This window comes from Gobio gobio, assembly GCF_949357685.1.
Source record: "Gobio gobio genome assembly, chromosome: 5".
NCBI lineage: Eukaryota > Metazoa > Chordata > Actinopteri > Cypriniformes > Gobionidae > Gobio > Gobio gobio.
The window spans coordinates 27,544,341-27,566,346 of record NC_137101.1 but is presented as its reverse complement, the minus strand read 5'-3'; the positions used below and the strand labels follow the sequence as shown (position 1 = coordinate 27,566,346).

Below are 22,006 nucleotides of genomic sequence, written 5' to 3'. Positions count from 1 at the left end.
GTTTACTACTTAGGCTTAGTAGTGTAAATAAAACCCTAACCTCAACTTAACCTTACACTAACCGAATTTATTCATTTTTTCGAATTTATTTTTTATTAATAAATAAGCTTTCCATTGATGTATGGTTTGTTAGGATAGGGCAATATTTGGCTGAGCCTGAGATATACAAATTTGAAAATCTGGAATCTGAGGGTGCAAAAAAAATCGAAATATTTTAGGTTTAATATTTTAATTATAGTAGGATTTTTACAAAATATCTTCATGGAACATGATCTGTACTTAATATCCTAATGATTTTTGGCATAAAAGAAAAATCGTTAATTTCGACACATACAATGTATGGTTGGCTATTTCCACAAATATACCTGTGCGACTTATGACTGGTTTTGTGGTCCAGGGTCATAAATTATGACTTTTTTATGAAAGTCATAATTTAAGAGATTTCTGTCCCTTCTAAAATAAATCTGTTCATCATATAAAGTGATCACATCTCTTCACAAGACAACCACTCAATTCATATGGGTTCATTTTATGATTTTTTTTTGGGATCTTCTAAATTTTGTTTACCTGGACTTTCAAAGGATGGACAGAAACGTCTCAGGTTTCATTAAAAATATATTAATTTGTGTTTCGAATAGTAAACAAAATCTTATGGGTTTTGAACGGCAACGACAACTTAAGTTTGGAACTAAACCCTTAAGTTTGACCAATAGCAAACAGAAACGCATTTAAGCAATTTCTAAACTGATATAGCTTAACATAGCAAATACTAGATGGAAAATCCGTATGTTCTGTCTAAGCTGTCTTCTTTTAGCTCATGATCGAAAAACATTTGTTACATTTCTGAGGATGGCTGAATTTGAGACACATCATTAAATTCAGTAGACGTTCAAATCTAGCTAAGAGCTCTGTCACATGTTTTCCTTTTAGGACCGTTTCCTTTCCCCTGGGCTCGAGGTGAAGAGGTCAAATAAGCAGTGTTAATGGTTACCTAACATCTGACATGTGGGTATGTCCAAGGAATAAAATGCATTAGTTTATTAGACGAGAGAAAGAGGTCTGTGTGGAATTTGAGGGGGTAAAAGAGGGCGGGAGCTGCCATGGCGATAGAAACCGATGTGTCTTTGTCATGAATGAGAGAGCATGGCATCAATGCGGCTCATTACAACCCCAACAATGACCATGAGCATGCACATTCAGATGAGGACCGGCAATCAGACCAACAAAGACACGGCCGTAAAGCCACAGAGTACAGACAAGAGAGCTGTATTCTGTGAGATGTATTTGAATTGCAAGTTGCAAATTAACAGGAAGCCTGATGTGTAGGAGGAAGAGAGAGATAGAAAAGGAGGACAGAAACCGAGAAGGAGGAGTGTGAGTGTGAGATATGAGAAGCTGATGCCATTGTAGAGGCTGGTTGTACATGTGAGCATGGTATAATCTAACACTGACACAGATATGATCATAATAAAGCAATGTAACAACACACTAAGATGCCATGCAATTATAATACTTTTAAATACATTCAGCAGCAGTACATTTTTGATATATTGGCCAAGTCGATTAATCAGCTGATATTTGGACATTTTTTATATTTTTGGCATTGGCCAAAAATTGTGATTGTTGGAAGATTAACAGCAGGCTGACTGGTGGGATAAATTATCAAACAATGAAGTGATCATATTAACTTCCAATAAAATAATTGAGGCACCTAATTCAACAATAATAATGTGTTGCTCATCTCAAACATTTCATAACAGAACACTAGCAGGGATTTCGATATGACAGTGAACCGAGTAAACCAAGAACTCTTTCTCACACAAACGGTTTTTGCCTGCTTGAACATTTCTAACAAGCACCTCATAAGCAGAAGAACAGGATTGCGATTCAGCCTGCAGCAAACACACACCACAAACATGCAGCCCATCAGAACAGCAGCTCCTTCATTGACATCAAACCAATATATTTAAGTGACATTAATACACATTATTTTGTCTGTATCAAATCCGTTTTTTTTACCGCTTACCTTTCAATATGGCAAAATGTCAAATTTGAGGGACATTCCATGCAAAAACAGTTCATTCAAAAGACACAAAGGGACGTTAACTGACCTGTGACAGAAACTTTCATGGTGGCCTCCAGAGGTCTGTTGTTATCCAGATCTTTGCTGAGTTTTAGCTCCCCAGTATCCGCGTTTAGAATCAGCAAACTCAGCTCATTTCCTTCAATGAAACTATACTTGAGTTTATCTGACACGTCTGGGTCATGGGCTGGTACCTTTCCTATAATCCCAGAGGGAAAGCTGTTGGATTTGTTGGTGACGTAGTTATTGAAGATAATCTCAAAATTCTGCAGGACAGGATCGTTGTCATTGACATCAACCAGGCGAACGTGGACGGTTGCTCTGCTGACCAGAGGTGCAGATGTGGCCTGTACAACTATGACATACTCCATTTTGGTCTCGTAGTCCAAATCCACAAGCGCTTTTAAGTCGCCAGTGAATATATCCAAGTCAAAGACCTCAGGGATATTTCCTTCCACAATTTGGTACAATATCTGAGCATTGGTGCCTTCATCGGGGTCCATGGCGGTGATCCGTGCAACCACTGAATCAACAGGGCTGTTTTCGTCGACGTAGATGTACAGTTCATCCTTCTCGAAAACAGGAGCATTGTCATTGATGTCCAACACAGAAATCTGGATCTCCACTGCTGATTTGAGAGGAGGAACACCTCTATCTACTGCATAGGCCTTCAGGTTGTAGACTGGAACGTTCTCTCTGTCCAGCTTCCGTTGGGTTCTGATAATTCCAGAGTACGGCTCAATCATGAAGTCTCCTTCCCCATCGTCGCCTCCTTGAAAGGTGTAGCTCACACGTCCATTAGACCCCGAGTCCCTGTCTGAAGCAGATATCTGGAGCACGCTGGTCATCAGAGGTGCATCTTCAAACACGGAACCCTGGTATTTGTCCCTCCCAAACTGTGGAACATTATCATTGGCGTCCAGAACAATGATTTCCACATAGGTGGTATCAGACTTCTGGGGGATTCCATTGTCACGGGCAATGATGGCCAGTGTGTAGGAGGCTTGATCTTCATAGTCGATCTCCATCTGTGTGGTGATGGCACCTGTGTCCGGATCAATCTTAAACTGTGGTACGTTGTCCTCCATGATGTAGGTAATGCGTGCATTCTCCCCTGTATCCTCATCCGTTGCGCTGATTACCACAACAGTTGATCCAATGGGCCGGTCCTCGCTGAAGGTCTGATGGTAGCTGGCGCTCTGGAACACGGGTCTGTGAGTGTTAGCGTCAGTTACGTTGATGAACACCTGTGCGTTGTCAAAGCGTGTACCATCAGAGGCAGTGACAGTCAGGACGTACTGCCGTTCCTGTTTGTAATCTAACGGCAAAGCCAGCGTGATGAGTCCACCACCGCTTTGACTAGTGATGGCAAACCGGTTCCGCGTATTACCACTGGAGATCTGATAGGTGACCACACTGTTTACATCACGGTCCAGAGCTGTGACGGTTAACACACTGGACCCTACAACAGCATCTTCATTGATTTTCAGCGAGTATTCCTTCTCGGTGAACGTAGGGATGTTGTCGTTCACATCTAGGACGGTGATGCTAACGCTTGCCGAGGACGACATCACAGGAACTCCATTGTCTCTGGCTTCCACGCCAAAGGTGTAATACTCAGTGGTTTCCCTGTCAAGCTCAGTACTGACTGTTATCCATCCAGTGCTGTTATTGATGGTGAAGGGGAAACCTGGAGAGGTGTCTGTGAGACGGTAATCCAAACGGGAATTTTCGCCCGAGTCAGCATCAATGGCCTGAATGTGAATCACAGAATAGCCAATAGGCACGTTCTCTAAAACGGTGGCTTGGAAAGGAGTGCTTACAAACATGGGAGCATTGTCGTTCACATCCACAACTTGGACGACGACAATGCCTGTGCCATTAATAAGAGGAGGCCTGCCTCCATCCTGTGCCTTAATGCGTAAATTATACTCCCTGATTATTTCATAGTCCAGAGGGTTTATAACATCAATGGCTCCGGTAGGGGTGTGAATGAAGAACTGACCTTTTACGTTACCACTGATTATACTGTAATGGACCTTAGCGTTATTGCCCTCATCTCGGTCGGAGGCTTCCACCTGGGCCACTTTAGTGTTGACTGCCACATTTTCTGGCACCTGAACTACATATCTTTTCTCACTAAACTGAGGGTAATTGTCGTTTTCATCTTCAACTGTGATGTACACTGTCGCATTGGCACTGAGGGGTCCAGGGTCCTTTCCTTGGTCATTTGCCTCTACTATCAGTTGATACTGGGCCATGGTTTCTCTGTCTGGACGCAACCGAATCTTGACCAGTCCATTCCGAGAATCAATTTCGAACCCAGAATTAACACCGTCGCCATTCACAATCTTATATATCATGTTTGCATTGGATGGTGCATCTCCATCTGTCGCCCTTACCGTAATCACCTCAAAACCGACTTCCACATTTTCTCTTATCCTGACCCTATATTCATTCTGCTCAAAAACGGGTCCGTGGTCGTTGGTGTCACTAACTGTAACGGTCAGGTATGACGTGGCTGTGCGTCGCGGAGTGCCATTATCAGTCGCCGTGACTTTAAAAACATGTGTGTCTTTAACTTCTCTATCTAATGACTGGACAGTTTCGATGCTGCCGGTTTGAGGGTCTATACGAAAGAAGTCGTTGGAACGGCTGTCGAATAACGCTTCCATGCCATACTCGATCTTTCCCGCCTCTCCAGGGTCGCTGTCAGTCGCTTTGAGGGCGATGACGCGCGTCCCCGCAGGCTCGTTCTCGGGCACTGAAACCTGGTAGCTCGGTAACTTAAACTGAGGCGCTGAATTCACGGCTCGCTTTATTCTCGGTTTCCATCGATTTGATACGTCGTGCATAGAATGCAATAATGCCGTTTGGACTGAGGCGAATCGTAACGTAAGGCACATGGAGAAGGACTCACCGTTTGAATCGTGAAACGAACAGTGAATTTTGTTTTTAAAGCGTCTCAAGTCCGTCTCCAAACAGTACGCGTCCTTCACAAGTAAAGTCCCGTTACGCACAAACACATTCAGATGGTCTGAGGTGCAAGAAGTAGCAAAAACACCAAATTGTCTTGTGAAGACAGGTAAATAGTCCTTAAAACTAAGGAGTAAATCACCTGGAGAAAAGCAGGAAGTTAGTCCCAAGTTATAAATGCAATCCACGTTAATATCAGGCTTACTCACTCTCTTCCTTTTATATTTGAACACGCAATTGCGTCCGTGTACAAATACATTAAAATGTGCGTTAACGAGTCCTTCAGTTGTTAATGGTGTAATTTTAAAATAAAGAGGCAGCGCGCTCTGAGGGACGCGCGCACAGTCCACCTCTCCATTTAAACGCACTACTCCATCTCTCCAATCCACTTTAATAAAGTTCCCAATGTACTTGGAAGTTAAAGTCCTGTCTATTTTATAAGTCCAGCCTGGTCCAAGTGACAAATTGGCAAGAACAGCTCCAGGATGTAAAGTCTCCGAGAGGTGCAAGTCAAAACATCCCATGAGAGGAGCGCAGAGGAGAAGGTGAACCCATAATAACCAACACATTACTAAATCCATGGTGTAAAACTCCACAAAACATGCAGAAAAACACGTCAGCTCTCCTTCTGCCGGCACGTCGACCTTCTTTTATCCTTCATTGTAGCTTTTTAACAGCAGAAAACACAGTTTATCCGGGTGGTATCCATGGAGCCAAGTGACATTATCCACGTTAAGTTTTAAATGAGGACAAAATGGCTCCGTGCGTGCGCGTCTCTTCCCCCGCACACACACACACACAGTCATTAACATAAACCTGCACTGGACCTCCTCTCAGGACTAAAGAATAACTCTCATGGAAATTCAACTATTGTTATTCACCGCTGCATATTCCTCGGTTCTTTTGGCGACTTTTCTAAAGTGAGCGACGCGGCACGTGAAACCAGAACTCTCCCATTATAATAAATTAAGTCGCGCGATTAAACAGTTTTTCATGCGACTGTCCGCAATCTTTTTTTTCATGCGACTGTCCGCAATTTTCAGTTCTGGACGCGAATGCTTCCAATATAAATATAAACGCCGTTTATAATGCAATTTAAAATGGACAATTTGCGTATTTTAGTTTGGTGCGTTGAGTCGCTCACTTGCAGTTTAGGCTACAGAGATAAAGTTGCTTTTTGTCTACTTAAGTGACATGAATTCCCACCACGTGTTTAAAGCGCTCAGTTGACAAGCGGCTGTAAAGTAATAAAGAGTCAAAAATGCTGGATTCTCTATCTGTTATTCGCTATGATTAGCCTACAGTAAACTAAATTGTGCATGAATAAATTATATCCTTTATTATTACCATAGCCATTATTTTTGCCAGAATGCCACAATACAGTTATTATATTTAAACATGGTAACATATCAGATATTTTAAAACCCCCAAACATATGGTATTTTATAAACAATAGTTACTAAAATATCAGATATTTGTAAAGCTTCTTACGTATGAGACCTTCATTTTTTTAATATACTATTTTGTTTTTAAACATTAAAATCTTTTGGCACAAAAAAATCATGACAATGTTTTCTTTTTTTTATAACTGGGTCCTATGAATATATAAATATATACATATATATATATAAATCAAAGTCAAAGAAAGTCCACTTATGTTTGTCATTCCAAACTTTAGGTTTTGAGTTCACTTTCCCACTGCAATACAGATATAATGCAAAAGATCTATGGCAGATATTAGAGAGTGATTTGTTTGTATGCAATGTATTTTCTTAGCCTTATATTTTATGCTTTTTTAAATTTCAGTGTATTGTGTATTTATAGTAATACGTACAAATAGGGTTATTTTCTTTCATCTTTTTCAATTTAGTGTCTCCTAAACCTAAACCATGCTCTCTACAAAGTGTAGCAAACAAAAGTGTATTTCTTGCCAAATTAAATCACACTCTGCTTGAAAAGTAATTTTTTCTTAAACTATTTATTTACAACAAATGCTAATTTGAATTATAAAACAATACACTTAATGTCCTCTTTCACAATTTTGTTGAATTGTCTATCAAACCTTTTTTTTAAACCCAGAAGAGGAATGACCAGACCCCTAAAGCCTTTTTTAAAATCTTTGTATTATTATCAGAGCTCAATTATTTATTCTCTAAATCATATTTTAAAACAGCAAAAAGTCTATAACAGATATTATAATATATGCAATTGTCTGCCTACAAATAGATTAAATACGGTAATTTACATTTAATGTAGTATTATATGTATTTTTCTATATACCCTAATCATTGTTAACAACATGCATTCTTTACTTCAATGAGCCCATTGTTTCTGCTTTAAATTATTGCATTGTTAGTTAACTGTGTTGTCGATCACCACCAGCTATAATCGATGCGATCACGCCCTCTAATGGCAGAGAAAAGAATAATAAAGCTCAAGTAGAGCAGTGTGAACCAGTGGCTTTATATTTGTATGAAAGATTGCATAGATCAGGATGAGGTGCACAATAAAGGCACTAAAACCATGAACATTTTTAAAATCTTAAAAAAAGAAAAGAAAAGAGAGAGAGCAGTGCAATAATCAATCAATGTTAAACAAATACATTTGTTTCCAAGTTAATTACAATTGAAATAAAAATACATACATCACAGTTTCTGTATTTTCTCCCACCCTAAATGTCTGTAAATAAATACTGCGAGCATCTTTCCACAGCACAAGCCTGTTGAGATCTTGTTATTGTCTTTCACATAAAACACAAGAGATCAGAGGTGTGATGCTTTGTGCCGTGTCTCAGCCGACGGGCTCTGGATGTTGGTGGTTTGTGTCTTTAGGGTGGCAGTTCATGCAGTTTTGACCTTTCTGAAGAGTGAATTTTGTGGGTCCCAGGCGAATGATCTTCCCACTGCCCAAACACTCATCACCCTTGTATAGCACAGCAAACTGCAAAGCAAAGAAAATGGAGTGAAAGTTCAAATGAATGGTCACACTTTACAATAAGGTTCATTAGTTAACTACATTAGTTAACATGAACTAATAATGAACTGCACTTATAAAGCATTTATTTATCTTTGTTAATGTTAATTTCAACATTTACTAATGCATTATTAAAATATTGTTAATATTAGTTAATGCACTGTGAACTAACATGAACAAACCACGAACAGCTGTATTTTTATGAACTAACGTTAACAAAGATTAACTAATGCTAAACAGTGTTGTTCATGGTTAGTTCATATTAACTAATGTTAACTAAAACAACCTTATTGTAAAGTGTTACCAAATTATAATCAGTAACCTTCCCTAAATTCCAAAATACACTTTCCATGATTTTAACACAGTAATACAGTTCATTAGTCTAACTGTAGACTAAGCAAGGTCTGCAAAATCGTTACGGTTTATACCACTGTGTATCAAGTGGTGAGGAAGCCTCCAGAGATGAAATTCAGATGACCAATCACAAAAGACTGGGCCGTCTGACCAATCAAAGCAGAGAAAACTCTCAGAAAGGAGGGGTTTAGAGAGACTGAATATTTGTACAAAACTTTTTCAGAGTCTTTGAGAAATGAGGTGATGTGCAATGTATATTATGAGAAAATTAAAGTGACCTTGGATACATGCAGACCTCCAAAACAAAATGAGGAACCTTTAAAATAGCATAATAAGGGTAACTTGAATGTGTTTTTTCAAAATGTAGTGTAAAAGCAAACCAAAAGTAAATGATTTATACTGACACATCAAGAATTTAGTTAAACATTCAAGATACATTCTGCCGTGGTGTAAATATTTCTGGATTACCTGCCCAGGTGTCATTGCTCTCAATGGCTCTTTCATCATTACCCACACTGACCCATCAAGATTCAAGGTTACAGTGCATGGAGCTGAAAAAAACCCCAAGATGTTTATATTAGCACCGTCTTGCTATTGTTAAAAAAAAAAAAAAACATACATATATACATATATACATATATATATATACATAAAGTCATGGCCAAAAGTGTTGGCACCCCAGATAAATATGAACAAAGATGGCTGCAAAAATTAATCTGCATTGTTTATTCGCAAAAACCTAACCTTTCAATGAAGTAAAAGAATTGGAAGTGGGGGGGTAAATCACATTATAAAATAAATACTTTTCCCCAAAACACGTCGGCCATAATTATTGGCACCCATTTATTAAATACTTTTTGCAACCTCCTTTTCCCAAGATAACAGCTCTGAGTCTTGTTCTATAATGCCTGATGAGTTTGGAGAACACCTGACAAGAGATCAGAGACCATTCCTCCATACAGAATTTCTCCAGATCCTTCAGATTCACAGATCCATGTTGGTGCTTCTTCTCTTCAGTTCACCCCACTCATTTTCTATAGGGTTCAGGTCAGGGGACTGGGACGACTATGGCAGAAGCTTCATTTTTTGTTCAGTGACACATTAGTGTATTGATTTTGATGTTTGTTTTGGATCGTTATAAAAAGCTCTTTTTATAGGTTCATCTGACCACAGAACCAGGTCCCATTTTAATTTCCAGTCGTGTCTGACAACTGAAAATGCTGAAATTAGCTTTTGGATGAGTGAGGAGGATTTTTCTTGAATCTCTCCCAAACAACATGTGGTGATGAAGGGGTTGTTTGATTTTTTTTTAAGGCTTTCTGACCTCCAGGACTCAACTAATCTCTACAATTCTCCAGCTGTGATCCTTGGAGAGTCTATGGCCACTGAAACTCTCCTCTTCACCGTTCATTAGGACGATATAGACACACGTCCTATTCCAGGCAGAATCGTAACACCTTTAGTTGATTGGAACTTCTTAATTATTGCCCTGATGGTGGAAATGGGGATTTTCAATGCTTTAGCTATTTTCTTACAGCCACTTTCTATTTTTTGAAGCTCAATAATCTTTTGCTGCACATCAGAACTATATTCTTTGTATATGTAAATACTTTGTATATATATATATATATATATAATTATACACAGTACACACACATATATAATGTAATATGTAAACACAAACTTTTATTTTGGATGCGATTAATCAAGATTATTTCCCCCCAGCACTAAACAAAATAGATAACAGGGTTAGAATAGGTCAGAATAGGTAAGAGGGTTGCAAATTTAGCCTACATTTAGATATGTGTGAAGGCTAGATAATTTAGGACCAGATTTGATTAAAATGTAAATATTAATGGGAATATACTTCAGAGATAGTTTAATCATAAACAATTCTAGGGGTGCCAATAATTGTGGCCAACGTGTTTTGGAGAAAAACATTTATTTCATAATGTGAGTAACCCCCCACTTCCAATTCTTTTACTTCAATGAAAGGTTAGGTTTTGGCCAATTTTTTCAATGACAGATCAAAAAGAAAAACAATGCAGATTTATTTTTATAGCCATCTTTGATCATATTTACCAGGGGTGCAACACTTTTGGCCATGACTATGTATATATATATATATATATTAGATAAAAAAAAATACTTAAATAAACCTAATAAAAATGTTGCTTTGGTCACTAAATAAAATAATTTGTTATCTGAATTCTGAAGTAAAACTGAGGTAAAAAAAATTAAGAACAAATAAATGAAAGCTAAATAGAAATAAAAACACAAATAAAATTGACCAAAAGACAAAACTAAAAATAAATAAAAAAAGCTAAATATTAAGAAACACTAAAACAGTATAAACAATACTAAAACAAAACTGCTGTAGACAAAACAGAGAAAAATATTGGTTGTTAAATGTGGTGGCACTCACACAACTATGTACATTTTTTTCTAATAATTCTGCCAAAAAAAAAAAAAAATAATGAAGATGACTCACTCAAAGGCATCCGGTTGTTGAAACGGAAGTGACATTCCATCATCTGAGTGCGGACAAGTTCAACAGGCGGCTCTTCTGAGATCCAATGGAAGCGGTCTGTCTGTAATGTGTCTCGTAGCAGTGCTGGGTGGTTAGTGGTTGGGCCCTGCAAGAATCGCCATATTATTTAATAAGGCAATCAACCTGAAAAGTTATTTGTGGCCCAAAATTTTACAAAACTATGAAGTGTCCAAATTGTTTAACTCACCACAAATACATCCCCGGTAGTGATATCTTTATCAACTACAAACCAAGGGTCGTCCTGCCCTCCTATTCTCGCTCTCTGACCCAGTGTAAATGTGAACCAGCCTGTGAAATATAGTATTGTGTGCATCAGTCATGCAGTATCACAGACACTATGTAGCAGAAAATCAACTAGATTAGTAAGGTTTGATGTTGGCTTGACAAAGCCTTGTCTGAAAGTTTGAAATAACTTTGAAAAGCTTGAAGTTTGGAGATTTTACTCAAAGAAATATAATGTTATTAACATGTTCTAGCACATAGCAAACACATTTTAACAAGTTGCAAGCATATGTTAACGCATTTTAACATGATTTTGCATGATTTAACACATTTGTAGCATGTTTTAACATGTAGCTAGCATAACTTACCATGCTTCTAGCATGATTTAGCACAATCAAAGTCTATGGGAATTTAGGAATGCTAGAAAACTCATCTAACTTTTCTAACTCACTATAAGAAAAGATAGCAACTAGAGTCACAACAGTCTGATATGTCTGACCCTACTTTGGTGGTTTTAGCTTTAAAGCTCTAGGAGGAGATGCTGTTAAAATTGTCTCAGAAGAAGAAACTTAAATAGTAGATCAGTATTTTGGTTTTGTCAAGCCAAGATAATTAATATTCACCTTTATGCTGCCCCATGATCTTCTGATCTTCAATGGAAACAAAATTTCCTGGTTTGGGCTCCAAGTACTGTAATACATTTGGGGAAAAGTACAATATTAGGCGACTGTAGTATATATATTGCATAATGGCAATAACCAAATACAGTACAAAACTCTTAAAAAAGATTTCACCAAACTATCAAAGAAAGAAGGTCAAGAGCTGCTTAATTTTTATTTATTTTATATGAGGTTTGCCTTTTTTGCAACACTGTTACCAAAAGTTGGGATATGTTTGAATACAGTGCAATACACATAAATACTCAATACATTTTAAAGAAAAAAAAACATTTAAACAAAATTAGTGCTGGGGAAAAATGTATCATGATTAATCGCATCAAAAATAAAAGTTGGAGTTTACATAATATATGTGTGTGTACCGTTTATAATTATTATGTATATACTGTATAAATGCACACACATGCATGTATATATTTAAATAAAAAAACGTTAATATATACACACACACTATATATATATATATATATATGTATATATGTATATATATATATATATATATATATATATATATATATATATATGTATATATATATATATATATATATATATATATATATATATATATATATATATATATATATATATATATATATATATATATATATATATATATATATATATATATATATATATATATATATATATATATATATATATATATATATATATATATATATATATATATATATATATATATATATATATATATATATATATATATATATATATATATATACATATATATATATATATATATACATATATATATATATACATATATACATATATATATATATATATATATACACACAGTACACACACACATATATTATGTAATATGTAAACACAAAGTTTTATTTTGGATGCGATTAATCACGATTATTTCCCCCCAGCACTAAACAAAATAGATAACAGGGTTAGAATAGGTAAGAGGGTTGCAAATTTAGCCTACATTTAGATATGTGTGAAGGCTAGATCATTTAGGACCAGATTTGATTAATTCATATTTCCTATAAATTAAAGAATAATATTTGTTATTCATAATCTTCTTACATTAACTTTGGTAACAGGGTTGAGCTTTTGATAAAAAGTTGTTGAGTTGAACTGCTGTAGTTTTCACTATTTCATTATGCTTTAAAAAACAACAGGACATCAATACATTCCTTATACACACAGTTTTAAGCTGCATCAAAGCACCTACCTCAAGAATAAAGTCTTCAAAATCTCTTTCTCCAATAAAACAGATTCCCATGCTCTTCCGGAGGGAAAAAAGGAGATTCAACTAATTTAATTTACATTATATGTGTATATCTAGTAATTTAGCTGAATTTTTTGTATCAATTAATCATTAATACAGTGGATTATATTACATTTAATAAACTGAACACAAATGAATGTCAAGTGTGACAGATATCCTGAGACTTGTATAGAAGACCGATTTTATTTATTACAGTACCTCTTTTTTCTTTAGAACATGCTGGAAGTCAGCCTCAGCAGCTATCTTCTTCACAAAGTCTTTGGTTAGCCCAGCTAGGGGGAATAATGTGTGCCGCAAAGCATCCTGGGAGATCTGACTGAGGAAGAACGTCTGGTCCTTCATACGATCAGCACCCTGATAGAGCCGTGCAGCTAATAAGATTCAGAAGGAGATTAAAGAGCAATTCTGAAACAAATCACATAAACAACTGACAAAAACCTAACATAAATCTAACATAATTTTAGAACTCTTAAATATATACATAATTGTCCATACCTCACTCCAAAAATCAAAATAAATGAGCATAATCATAACAATAAGCATAAAGAAGAAAAGTTTTTTTTACTGCACATAAAATATATATTTTTAAATTTAAAATAAATTACTCAAAAATAATAAAAATACAACTTTTCATAACTAATTTAGACCTTTTGATGCAATACTGAAAAAAAAAATTCTAATTTCTTCCCCAGTGCTCTACATCATACTGGATGGACAGATGTTAAACTTACGCTTTCTAATTTCAAAGCGGTCTCTGAAGAGGGTTCTGGGAGGTGGAACGTGCTTCTGTTGAAAAACCTCCTCATCCTCCTGGGATGTCCGGGCATAGTGTCCCGTTGCTATGGCATCAGCACCTGTTGTCAAATAAGACTGTGACGCTAAATATGACACCATAGTTCCATGAATAACATATAGCCTGGTGTCCCATTACATTTTTAAGCAACAAAAGCATAAATCCCCATATATATATATACACTCACCTAAATGATTATTAGGAACACCATACTAATACTGTGTTTGACCCCCTTTCGCCTTCAGAACTCCCTTAATTCTACGTGGCATTCATTCAACAAGGTGCTGAAAGCATTCTTTAGAAATGTTGGCCCATATTGATAGGATAGCATCTTGCAGTTGATGGAGATTTGTGGGATGCACATCCAGGGCACGAAGCTCCAGTTCCACCACATCCCAAAGATGCCCAATTGGCACTAAGGGGCCTAAAGTGTGCCAAGAAAACATCCCCCACACCATTTCACCACCACTACCAACCTGCACAGTGGTAACAAGGCATGATGAATCCATGTTCTCATTCTGTTTACGCCAAATTCTGACTCTACCATCTGAATGTCTCAACAGAAATCAAGACTCATCAGACCAGGCAATATTTTTCCAGTCTTCAACTGTCCAATTTTGGTGAGCTTGTGCAAATTGTAGCCTCTTTTTTCTATTTGTAGTGGAGATGAGTGGTACCCGGTGGGGTCTTCTGCTGTTGTAGCCCATCCGCCTCAAGGTTGTGCGTGTTGTGGCTTCACAAATGCTTTGCTGCATACCTCGGTTGTAACGAAAAGTCAAAGTTGCTCTTCTATCAGTTTGAATCAGTCGGTCCATTCTCCTCTGACCTCTAGCATTAACAAGGCATTTTCGCCCACAGGACTGCCGCATACTGGATGTTTTTCCCTTTTCACACCATTCTTTGTAAACCCTAGAAATGGTTGTGTGTGAAAATCCCAGTAACTGAGCAGATTGTGAAATACTCAGACCGGCCCGTCTGGCACCAACAACCATGCCACGCTCAAAATTGCTTAAATCACCTTTCTTTCCCATTCTGACATTCAGTTTGGAGTTCAGGAGATTGTCTTGACCAGGACCACACCCCTAAATGCATTGAAGCAACTGCCATGTGATTGGTTGATTAGATAATTGCATTAATGAGAAATTGAACAGGTGTTCCTAATAATCCTTTAGGTGAGTGTATATATATATATATAGAGAGAGAGAGAGAGAGAGAGAGAGAGAGAGAGAGACATTGTATGCCTTTTTCTGGAAACTTCAGCAACTCTTCTTAACTTACCTAAAGTATTAAATGCATACTGATAGAAGTGCTTAAACTTGATATGTTTGTTACACATTATGTCTGGATTTGGTGTTCGGCCCTTCTCATATTCCCTGAGAAGATTACTACAAACATAAAGAATAAAAATGAGTGAATATGAACAAACTGTACACAACATTTGACATTTAATGATCTTAAAATGACTGCTATAATTACCTAAATACTTCATGCCAGTATTCTTTAATATATGAGACCTGGTGGAAAGGCATATCCAGCATCTTACACACTTTATAAGCATCTTCACAGTCTCTCTCAGATGAACAGACGCCTCTCTCATCCAGAGAGTCCCAGTTCTTCATGAACACACCAGTCACATGATAGCCTGATGGCAGACAAGCAGATATCATATATCCGCAAACATTTGATGCTAGTTTGGAAAACCAGAAAGCGTCTTTTTGTCTGCATAATGAACAATATATGCATTGTGTAAAGTGTGTGTTTGGGGTATATGTCTTTAAATAAATGCAGCATGCTTCAATATTTTCTATCTAATTACATTTAAATAATAATTGACTTTACTTTCAGACATATGTGTGAAGTCTACTTTATAATTACTATCATCAATATAATTCGTTTTATTATACTTTATTATACTTGCTACAATACAGTTTAAATTAGCACACGATGTAATAATATAATAAGCACAGCATCATAGCACATATCCATGCAAAATACAACAGTTTATGGGGTGACTGCAAACATTTCACTAAAGTAACTTACGAAATGTGCTGATGCTCATAATGTGCTTCGTGAACTGGACTGTAAAGTTTAATATAATAAAAATGTGTAAAGCTGTCATTTATTTTAGTACACTGAAAACTTACCCATTCTTTTGAGTAACAATGCACTGACAGAACTGTCAACCCCTCCAGACATAGCACACACAACGTGTCTAATTACACCCATAATACCTATTATTAATATGTGCTCAAATAAATGTAATTATACAAGTAAAGAGAAATTAAGGGACATTTCACGCCTATGCCATGAAGGTCGCCATAATTAAAGTTCTTCTCTAAATCTTGACCGATCGGAAACAAAAAAACAACACAAACAAAACTATAGTTCCGGTTTTTGTTCCTAGTAGAACACTTTAAACCGTAACACTGCAAGTAGTATGAGGCGTGTAAAGTCCGAAGAAATTTAATAAGTAGAATGGCATCAGAATTTCAACGAATTTAAATCGCCGTGACTTTGTTGTCCGAAATGTTTTCATCACAAATTATTCTACTTCAATTTAAATGAGATATATAAAATATATAAAAGCTGTTTACGATTCTCATCATTATTCAATTCAACAACATAATAAATAACATATAGACGTACATCTATTATGCCTAACGTTTATACATATTTATCTAATGAGCGTCACTTTTCTCATTGGATTTGATTCATACAAGATAAACAAATCATATTACATAAGACATTTTCCAAAATGTACATGCATAATTACAAAAGTACACATTTCAGATATTATTATAATAGTCCAAGTATTAGCCTACACAAGTTATTAATTTTGATTTATACAATCATTTTTTTTAAATCTTGAATTTACAAAGTGAAATACACATTTTTAATTCCCTATCACAATTATTAAATTTGTTTACCCCATATGTTTATATTTTTTACAGTCTATGGTAAAAAATAAAATAAAAATAGATGTATATCTGTTAAGCGGGTACCCTTAACAGATATACATCTATTTTTATTTTATTTTTTATTATTAGTTATTGCCCTTCTTCCCTAGATTCCTCTGAATAGAATTTGGAAGTAAATTATTATATACTTTATACATTATCTGTACAGTGTAAAAATCTTCAAAAAACAATTTAAAGCATGTAATTTAATATATAATATTAATATATTACAAATAATATTATTCATAAATTGTTAGGATGTAATCGTCATACGTGGTATCCGATACTTTTTGTTGGATAAATCCGTTTATCTAATATATTTACTGAGATAAGTCTTAAATTTAAACCCAGATTTGAATGGTATTCAATTGATGGGTTGTTTTTCTGAGCCATTGAGCTCCCCCTGCAGGAATAACTTGTTAGTGCCTCATATTATGACGGTAATGCAGCACCCAATGATTATTTCATAATGCTCGACACCGTTGCTTTGTCGTGGGAACCCTGAATTAAAATTTCTTGATTTGGAAAAGTAGCTTCATAAAATCCAGCATTATATTTTTGCAGTGCAAAAGTCGGTTTTAAGGTAATAGCCTACTATCATCCAGAAATATTGCCAACATTTTCAAAGCAGTAGCAGCAGTACAGTGTGCAACTAAATGCAATTCAGCTGAAAACTTTCGGGCTGTTAGGTTTAATGAATGTGTTATACAAAAACAAACACGTTTTTGACACCATTCGTCTCTTAAAAACTTAAATGTTGTGTAGTTGGATGTGTTTTATATGGTAGAAGAACACAATCTAAAGTTTTGCTATGTTCAATCAAAGTTTTGAGTCAAAAGATTTGTTAAAAACAGCAATAGATACAATAATTATTTTGAATAATAATAATAAGCTATGAATAAATAAATATAAATAATTTTATTTAAAATGTTTAAAATGTTTTTCTTTTCTTTTGTACATTATTTATTCATTAGCAATCTAGCAAACAAGAGCAATGGGAGAAGTGTCAGCAGACAGCATCACAGTAGAGATGCTCAGAGAGGCCTGTGGGACTGTCAGATGCAGCCCGCTGGATGTGATCAACACGCCAATGATCCCATGGTGCCAAACCACACTGCCGCTCAAAACATCCGGCAATATTCACATCAAACTGGAGAACATGCAGAGGACAGGTCGGTTTGTGTCTGTTTGATTTGGTTATGGTAGCATACAATGTAGCATACACCGTTTTTAAACTTGTCTTTGCTCTCCCTGCAGGTTCTTTTAAGATAAGAGGTGTTGCAAACCAGTTTGCCAGGAGACTCAAGGGGGACAATTTTGTGACCATGTCTGCTGGGAATTATGGGAAGTCTTTTGCGTATGCATGCAAGCATTATGGATCCAAAGGCAAAGTGGTGATGCCAGAAACCGCCCCCATCTCCAGATCTCTGCTGATACAAGTAGGCCTATACCACACTCTCATTTATACACTTTGCAGATGCAATTTATTTCTTTATTGAATCTTTAACAAAACAAAATGTGTATTTGTAGAGTTTGGGAGTTGAGGTTGAAAGAGCGCCAACTACTCGTCTCATGGATGTTGTCAACCGATGTGTTCAAGAGGACAACATGACTTTCCTACATTCCTATGATGATCCGGACCTTATCGCTGGACATGCCAGGTTAAAATACATGGGATTTAAAGAAATGGGTCACCCATGGCATGACAATCCTGTCTTTATTTACTCACCCTCATGTCTTACCAAACCTGCATGACTTTCTTTAGTTTTACACAACAGGAGATATTTTGAGGAATGTTCACTGCTTTTGTGACCAATGTTGGGCAAAGTTACTTTTAAAAGTAATGAGTTACAATATTGTGTTACTCCCTAACAAGTAACTAATTGTATTACTTAGATACTTTTAATGGTAAGTAATGTGCTATGTTACTCTTTTCAGTTTTTTAATAACAAAAAAAGTTATGTAAAGGCCCTTTCATACACAGAAAGTGAAATAAATAAACCTGCAAAGTCACACCTGTACAGTAGAGGGCAGTAAATGCCTGCTCACATTTAGGCCCCAATCATACACCCGGCGCAATGTGATGCCAGGCGTGACACAAGTGTTTTTTGCTAGTTTCATCCTGACACAGTTTTCATTTTCACATCCAGCCCCATGTTGTTTACATTTTCAATGCACTCGCACCCACCTGTTCGCCCATGGGCGTGCTGGTCTGAAAACGAGGTGTATTCAGGCGCATTGTTGGTGCATTGCTATCTTGAGGCAACTGAAAATGTCTACACCATTGACCAACAAAAACCTGGTCTAAAGTCAATAGCGCAGTATTTTTTGTGTTATTTAAAGGGCATGTTAGTAATATGTGCCTATAGGTGGGTGCACAACATGCGTACACTCTTCTTATTACACACACAGGGACGCAGCAGTACACAAACATTTTGAAATATTAAAAATAAAAGGATTCCTATCTGGAGAAGCGTTCAGTCTTTCCGCTCGCAAATTCCGCCATGTAAATAGCGAATCCACCATGGTGCAAATCTGAAAAGTAACTTCCGGTCTGGAATGGCGTTCCCTTTCCGATGACGTCAGTTTGACGGCTTGGGTTTGAATATCCTTAACCACTCCCCTCCAACCATTAGTCTGCTATGAGCGTGAGATGAAGAGGAGGTGCGCTGAAGTAAAACCCTGCCCTCTATTCAAAATTCCGTTTCACTTGGAAATACGTCACAGCACTGAAATAAAATCAGTTGCAACTTCCGGTTCACTGGGATTTTAAAAGTATCATAAATGTAGTCCAAGTTTTATCAGTATTAATGAAACTTGGTTGCAAAAGAGCTGTGTGAAACTGTCTAAAATCTACTTTTGGGTTGCAAAATAACTTCATACAGCTTTGAAAGTCATCAGAGTTGGTAAATGATGATGGATCACATGCATCAAAAATGGGATGTATATTACAATTGGTTGACTCATGCTAGTGTCGTTTTCAATGATAGCTTAGGTTTTGAGATCCTGGAGGTTGTGCCCTGTCCAGATGTGGTGGTGGTTTGCTGTGGTGGAGGAGGGTTAATTGCTGGTGTGGCAGCTGCCGTCAAACTGTCTGGCTGTGAGAACACAAAGATCTATGGAGTGGAACCAGAAGGAGGTAAATATGCCCTTTTGGTTTCCTTTTAATGTCATGTTTGAGAGTCATTCTCAAAAAAATTATGCCATTTGAGAAATGCTGCCTTGGCAAAAAAGTGCTTTTTAAATTTCAGTTAATGTTTATTTTATTTCAAGTAATGGCATTTTTGTATGTTTGTAGTTGTAGTTAATGAGAATATCCAAGCACTGAAGCTTCAAGAAAAATTAAGAAAAGTATTAAGAAAATTAAGTAAATCATAATTAAATATTTTTTTGTGATGTAAAAAAGGCAATGTGTAAGGCAATGTTTTTCATAAACATTATGTTATACTATATAAAATAAATAAATACACCGATCAGGCAAAACATTATGACCTACAGTATATATCCCAATGTTGTGTTGGTTCCCCTTTTGCTGCCAAAACAGCCCTGACCTGTCGGGGCATGGACTCCCCTAGACCCCTGAAGGTGTGCTGTGGTATCTGGCACTAAGATGTTAGCAGCAGAAGTCCTGTAAGTTGCGTGGTGGGGCCTCCATTGATCGGACTTGTTTGTTCAGCTCATCCCCCAGATGCTCGATTGGATTGAGATCTGGTGAATTTGGAGGACAAATCAACACCTCAAACTCGTTGTTGTGCTCCTTAAACCATTCCTGAACCATTTTTGCTTTGTGGCAGGGCACATTATCCTGCTGAAAGAGACTACAGCCACCAGGGAATACCGTTTCCATGAAAGGGTGTACATGGTCTGCAACAATGCTTCGGTATGCGGTACGTGTCAAAGTAACATCCACATGAATGGCAGGAAGGTTTCTCAGCAGAACATTGCCCAAAGCATCATACTATCTCTCCTGGTGCACGCACCCGGCCATCCACGTGATGTAAAAGAAAACATGATTCATCAGACCAGTCCACCTTCTTCCATTGCTCCATTGTCCAGTTCTGATGCTCACATGCCCACTGTTGGCGCTTTCGGCGGTGGACAGGGGTCAGCATGAGCACCCAGACTGGTCTGCGGCTATACAGCTCCATACGCAACAAACTGCAGTGTGCTGTGTATTCTGACACCTTTCTATCAGAACAAGCATTAACTTCTTGAGCTCATCGCGAGTAGCTTGTCTATTTGATCAGACCACGCGGGCCAGTCTTCGCTGCCCACGTGCATCAATGAGCCTGGACGCCCATGACCCTGTCACCGACCACTGCAGACCGGGAACACCCCACAAGAGCTGCAGCTTCGGAGATGCTCTGACCCAGTCATCTAGCCATCACAAATTGGCCCTTGTCAAACTCGCTCAAATCCTTACGCTTGCCCATTTTTCCTGCTTCTATCACATCAACTTTGAGGACAAAATGTTCAAATCCCACCCACCAACAGGTGTTGTGATGAAGAGATAATCAGTGTTATTCACTACACCTGTCATAATGTTTTGCCTGATCAGTGTATATACTGTATATCTTCTGTGGAAGTCTCTGGACCAAAAAAAATTTCGTCCAATCATTGCTTTTGGTCCGAACGTTATGATAGGGTGTCCTACTTACCTGCCAGTGTCAGCCTGTAAAACTAAAAATATTATTTTTTAAATCTACTAAAAATAAAATGAAACTTATTTTAACAGTTCTTTAGCATTATACACTGTGTTAAATCTATCAAATTATGTTACAAAGATCAGTATCCTATTTATTATATTAGTAGTAAGTGATGGAAAGGCACTGCTTTTTGAAAAATACACATTGTTAAACCATTCTTGATTTTCAACAGCTTGTACAATGTACAAGAGCTTCATTGAGAAGAAGCCTGTTGGTATGGATGCTAAAAGCATCGCTTCGGGACTAGCGCCACCATTTGCAGGTATGAAACTTACTTTAAATTAAACTTTATGGCAGTATACTTTAAATATTCAGGATTTAACCAAAACTTGTATTGGGATTCAACCTCAGGTACCTTGCCGTATGAGCTTTGTCAGAAGTACGTGGAGAACATTGTGCTGGTGACCGACGAGGAGATCAAATCTGCAGTTTCCACGCTCTACAAGGCTGGTC

The 22,006-nt window shown here is 37.0% G+C and overlaps 3 protein-coding genes across 3 annotated transcripts in view; 1 reads left to right on the top strand and 2 right to left on the bottom strand.

Annotated features, from left to right (window-relative positions):
* Positions 1-5,640, bottom strand: part of celsr1a (cadherin EGF LAG seven-pass G-type receptor 1a) — a gene marked incomplete at its 5' end in the record, with an annotated part of 100,156 nt that extends 94,516 nt beyond the window's left edge. The window contains one exon of the mRNA XM_079817253.1: positions 2,112-5,640. Within this exon, the coding sequence (XP_079673379.1) occupies positions 2,112-5,640 (3,529 nt within the window). The remainder of the gene's footprint in view (positions 1-2,111) is intronic.
* A 1,281-nt stretch (positions 5,641-6,921) lies between these two features.
* Positions 6,922-16,248, bottom strand: trmu (tRNA 5-methylaminomethyl-2-thiouridylate methyltransferase). Its single transcript, XM_079816536.1, has 11 exons — positions 16,035-16,248; positions 15,367-15,532; positions 15,169-15,275; positions 13,829-13,951; positions 13,296-13,468; positions 13,041-13,094; positions 11,783-11,849; positions 11,125-11,225; positions 10,878-11,022; positions 8,855-8,937; positions 6,922-7,999 (listed from the first exon to the last, which is right to left on the bottom strand). Exons 1-11 carry the CDS (start codon positions 16,114-16,116, stop codon positions 7,850-7,852), a joined length of 1,251 nt encoding a protein of 416 aa, XP_079672662.1. The 5' UTR covers positions 16,117-16,248; the 3' UTR covers positions 6,922-7,849.
* Positions 16,249-17,301: 1,053 nt separating this feature from the next.
* LOC307126268 (L-threonine ammonia-lyase-like) overlaps positions 17,302-22,006 on the top strand; it is a gene marked incomplete at its 3' end in the record, with an annotated part of 15,625 nt that continues 10,920 nt past the window's right edge. The window contains exons 1-7 of the mRNA XM_079816731.1: positions 17,302-17,430; positions 17,822-18,019; positions 18,105-18,286; positions 18,378-18,508; positions 19,838-19,986; positions 21,726-21,815; positions 21,905-22,003. Coding sequence (XP_079672857.1) covers positions 17,842-18,019; positions 18,105-18,286; positions 18,378-18,508; positions 19,838-19,986; positions 21,726-21,815; positions 21,905-22,003 — 829 coding nt within the window. The 5' untranslated portion in view covers positions 17,302-17,430; positions 17,822-17,841. The remainder of the gene's footprint in view (positions 17,431-17,821; positions 18,020-18,104; positions 18,287-18,377; positions 18,509-19,837; positions 19,987-21,725; positions 21,816-21,904; positions 22,004-22,006) is intronic.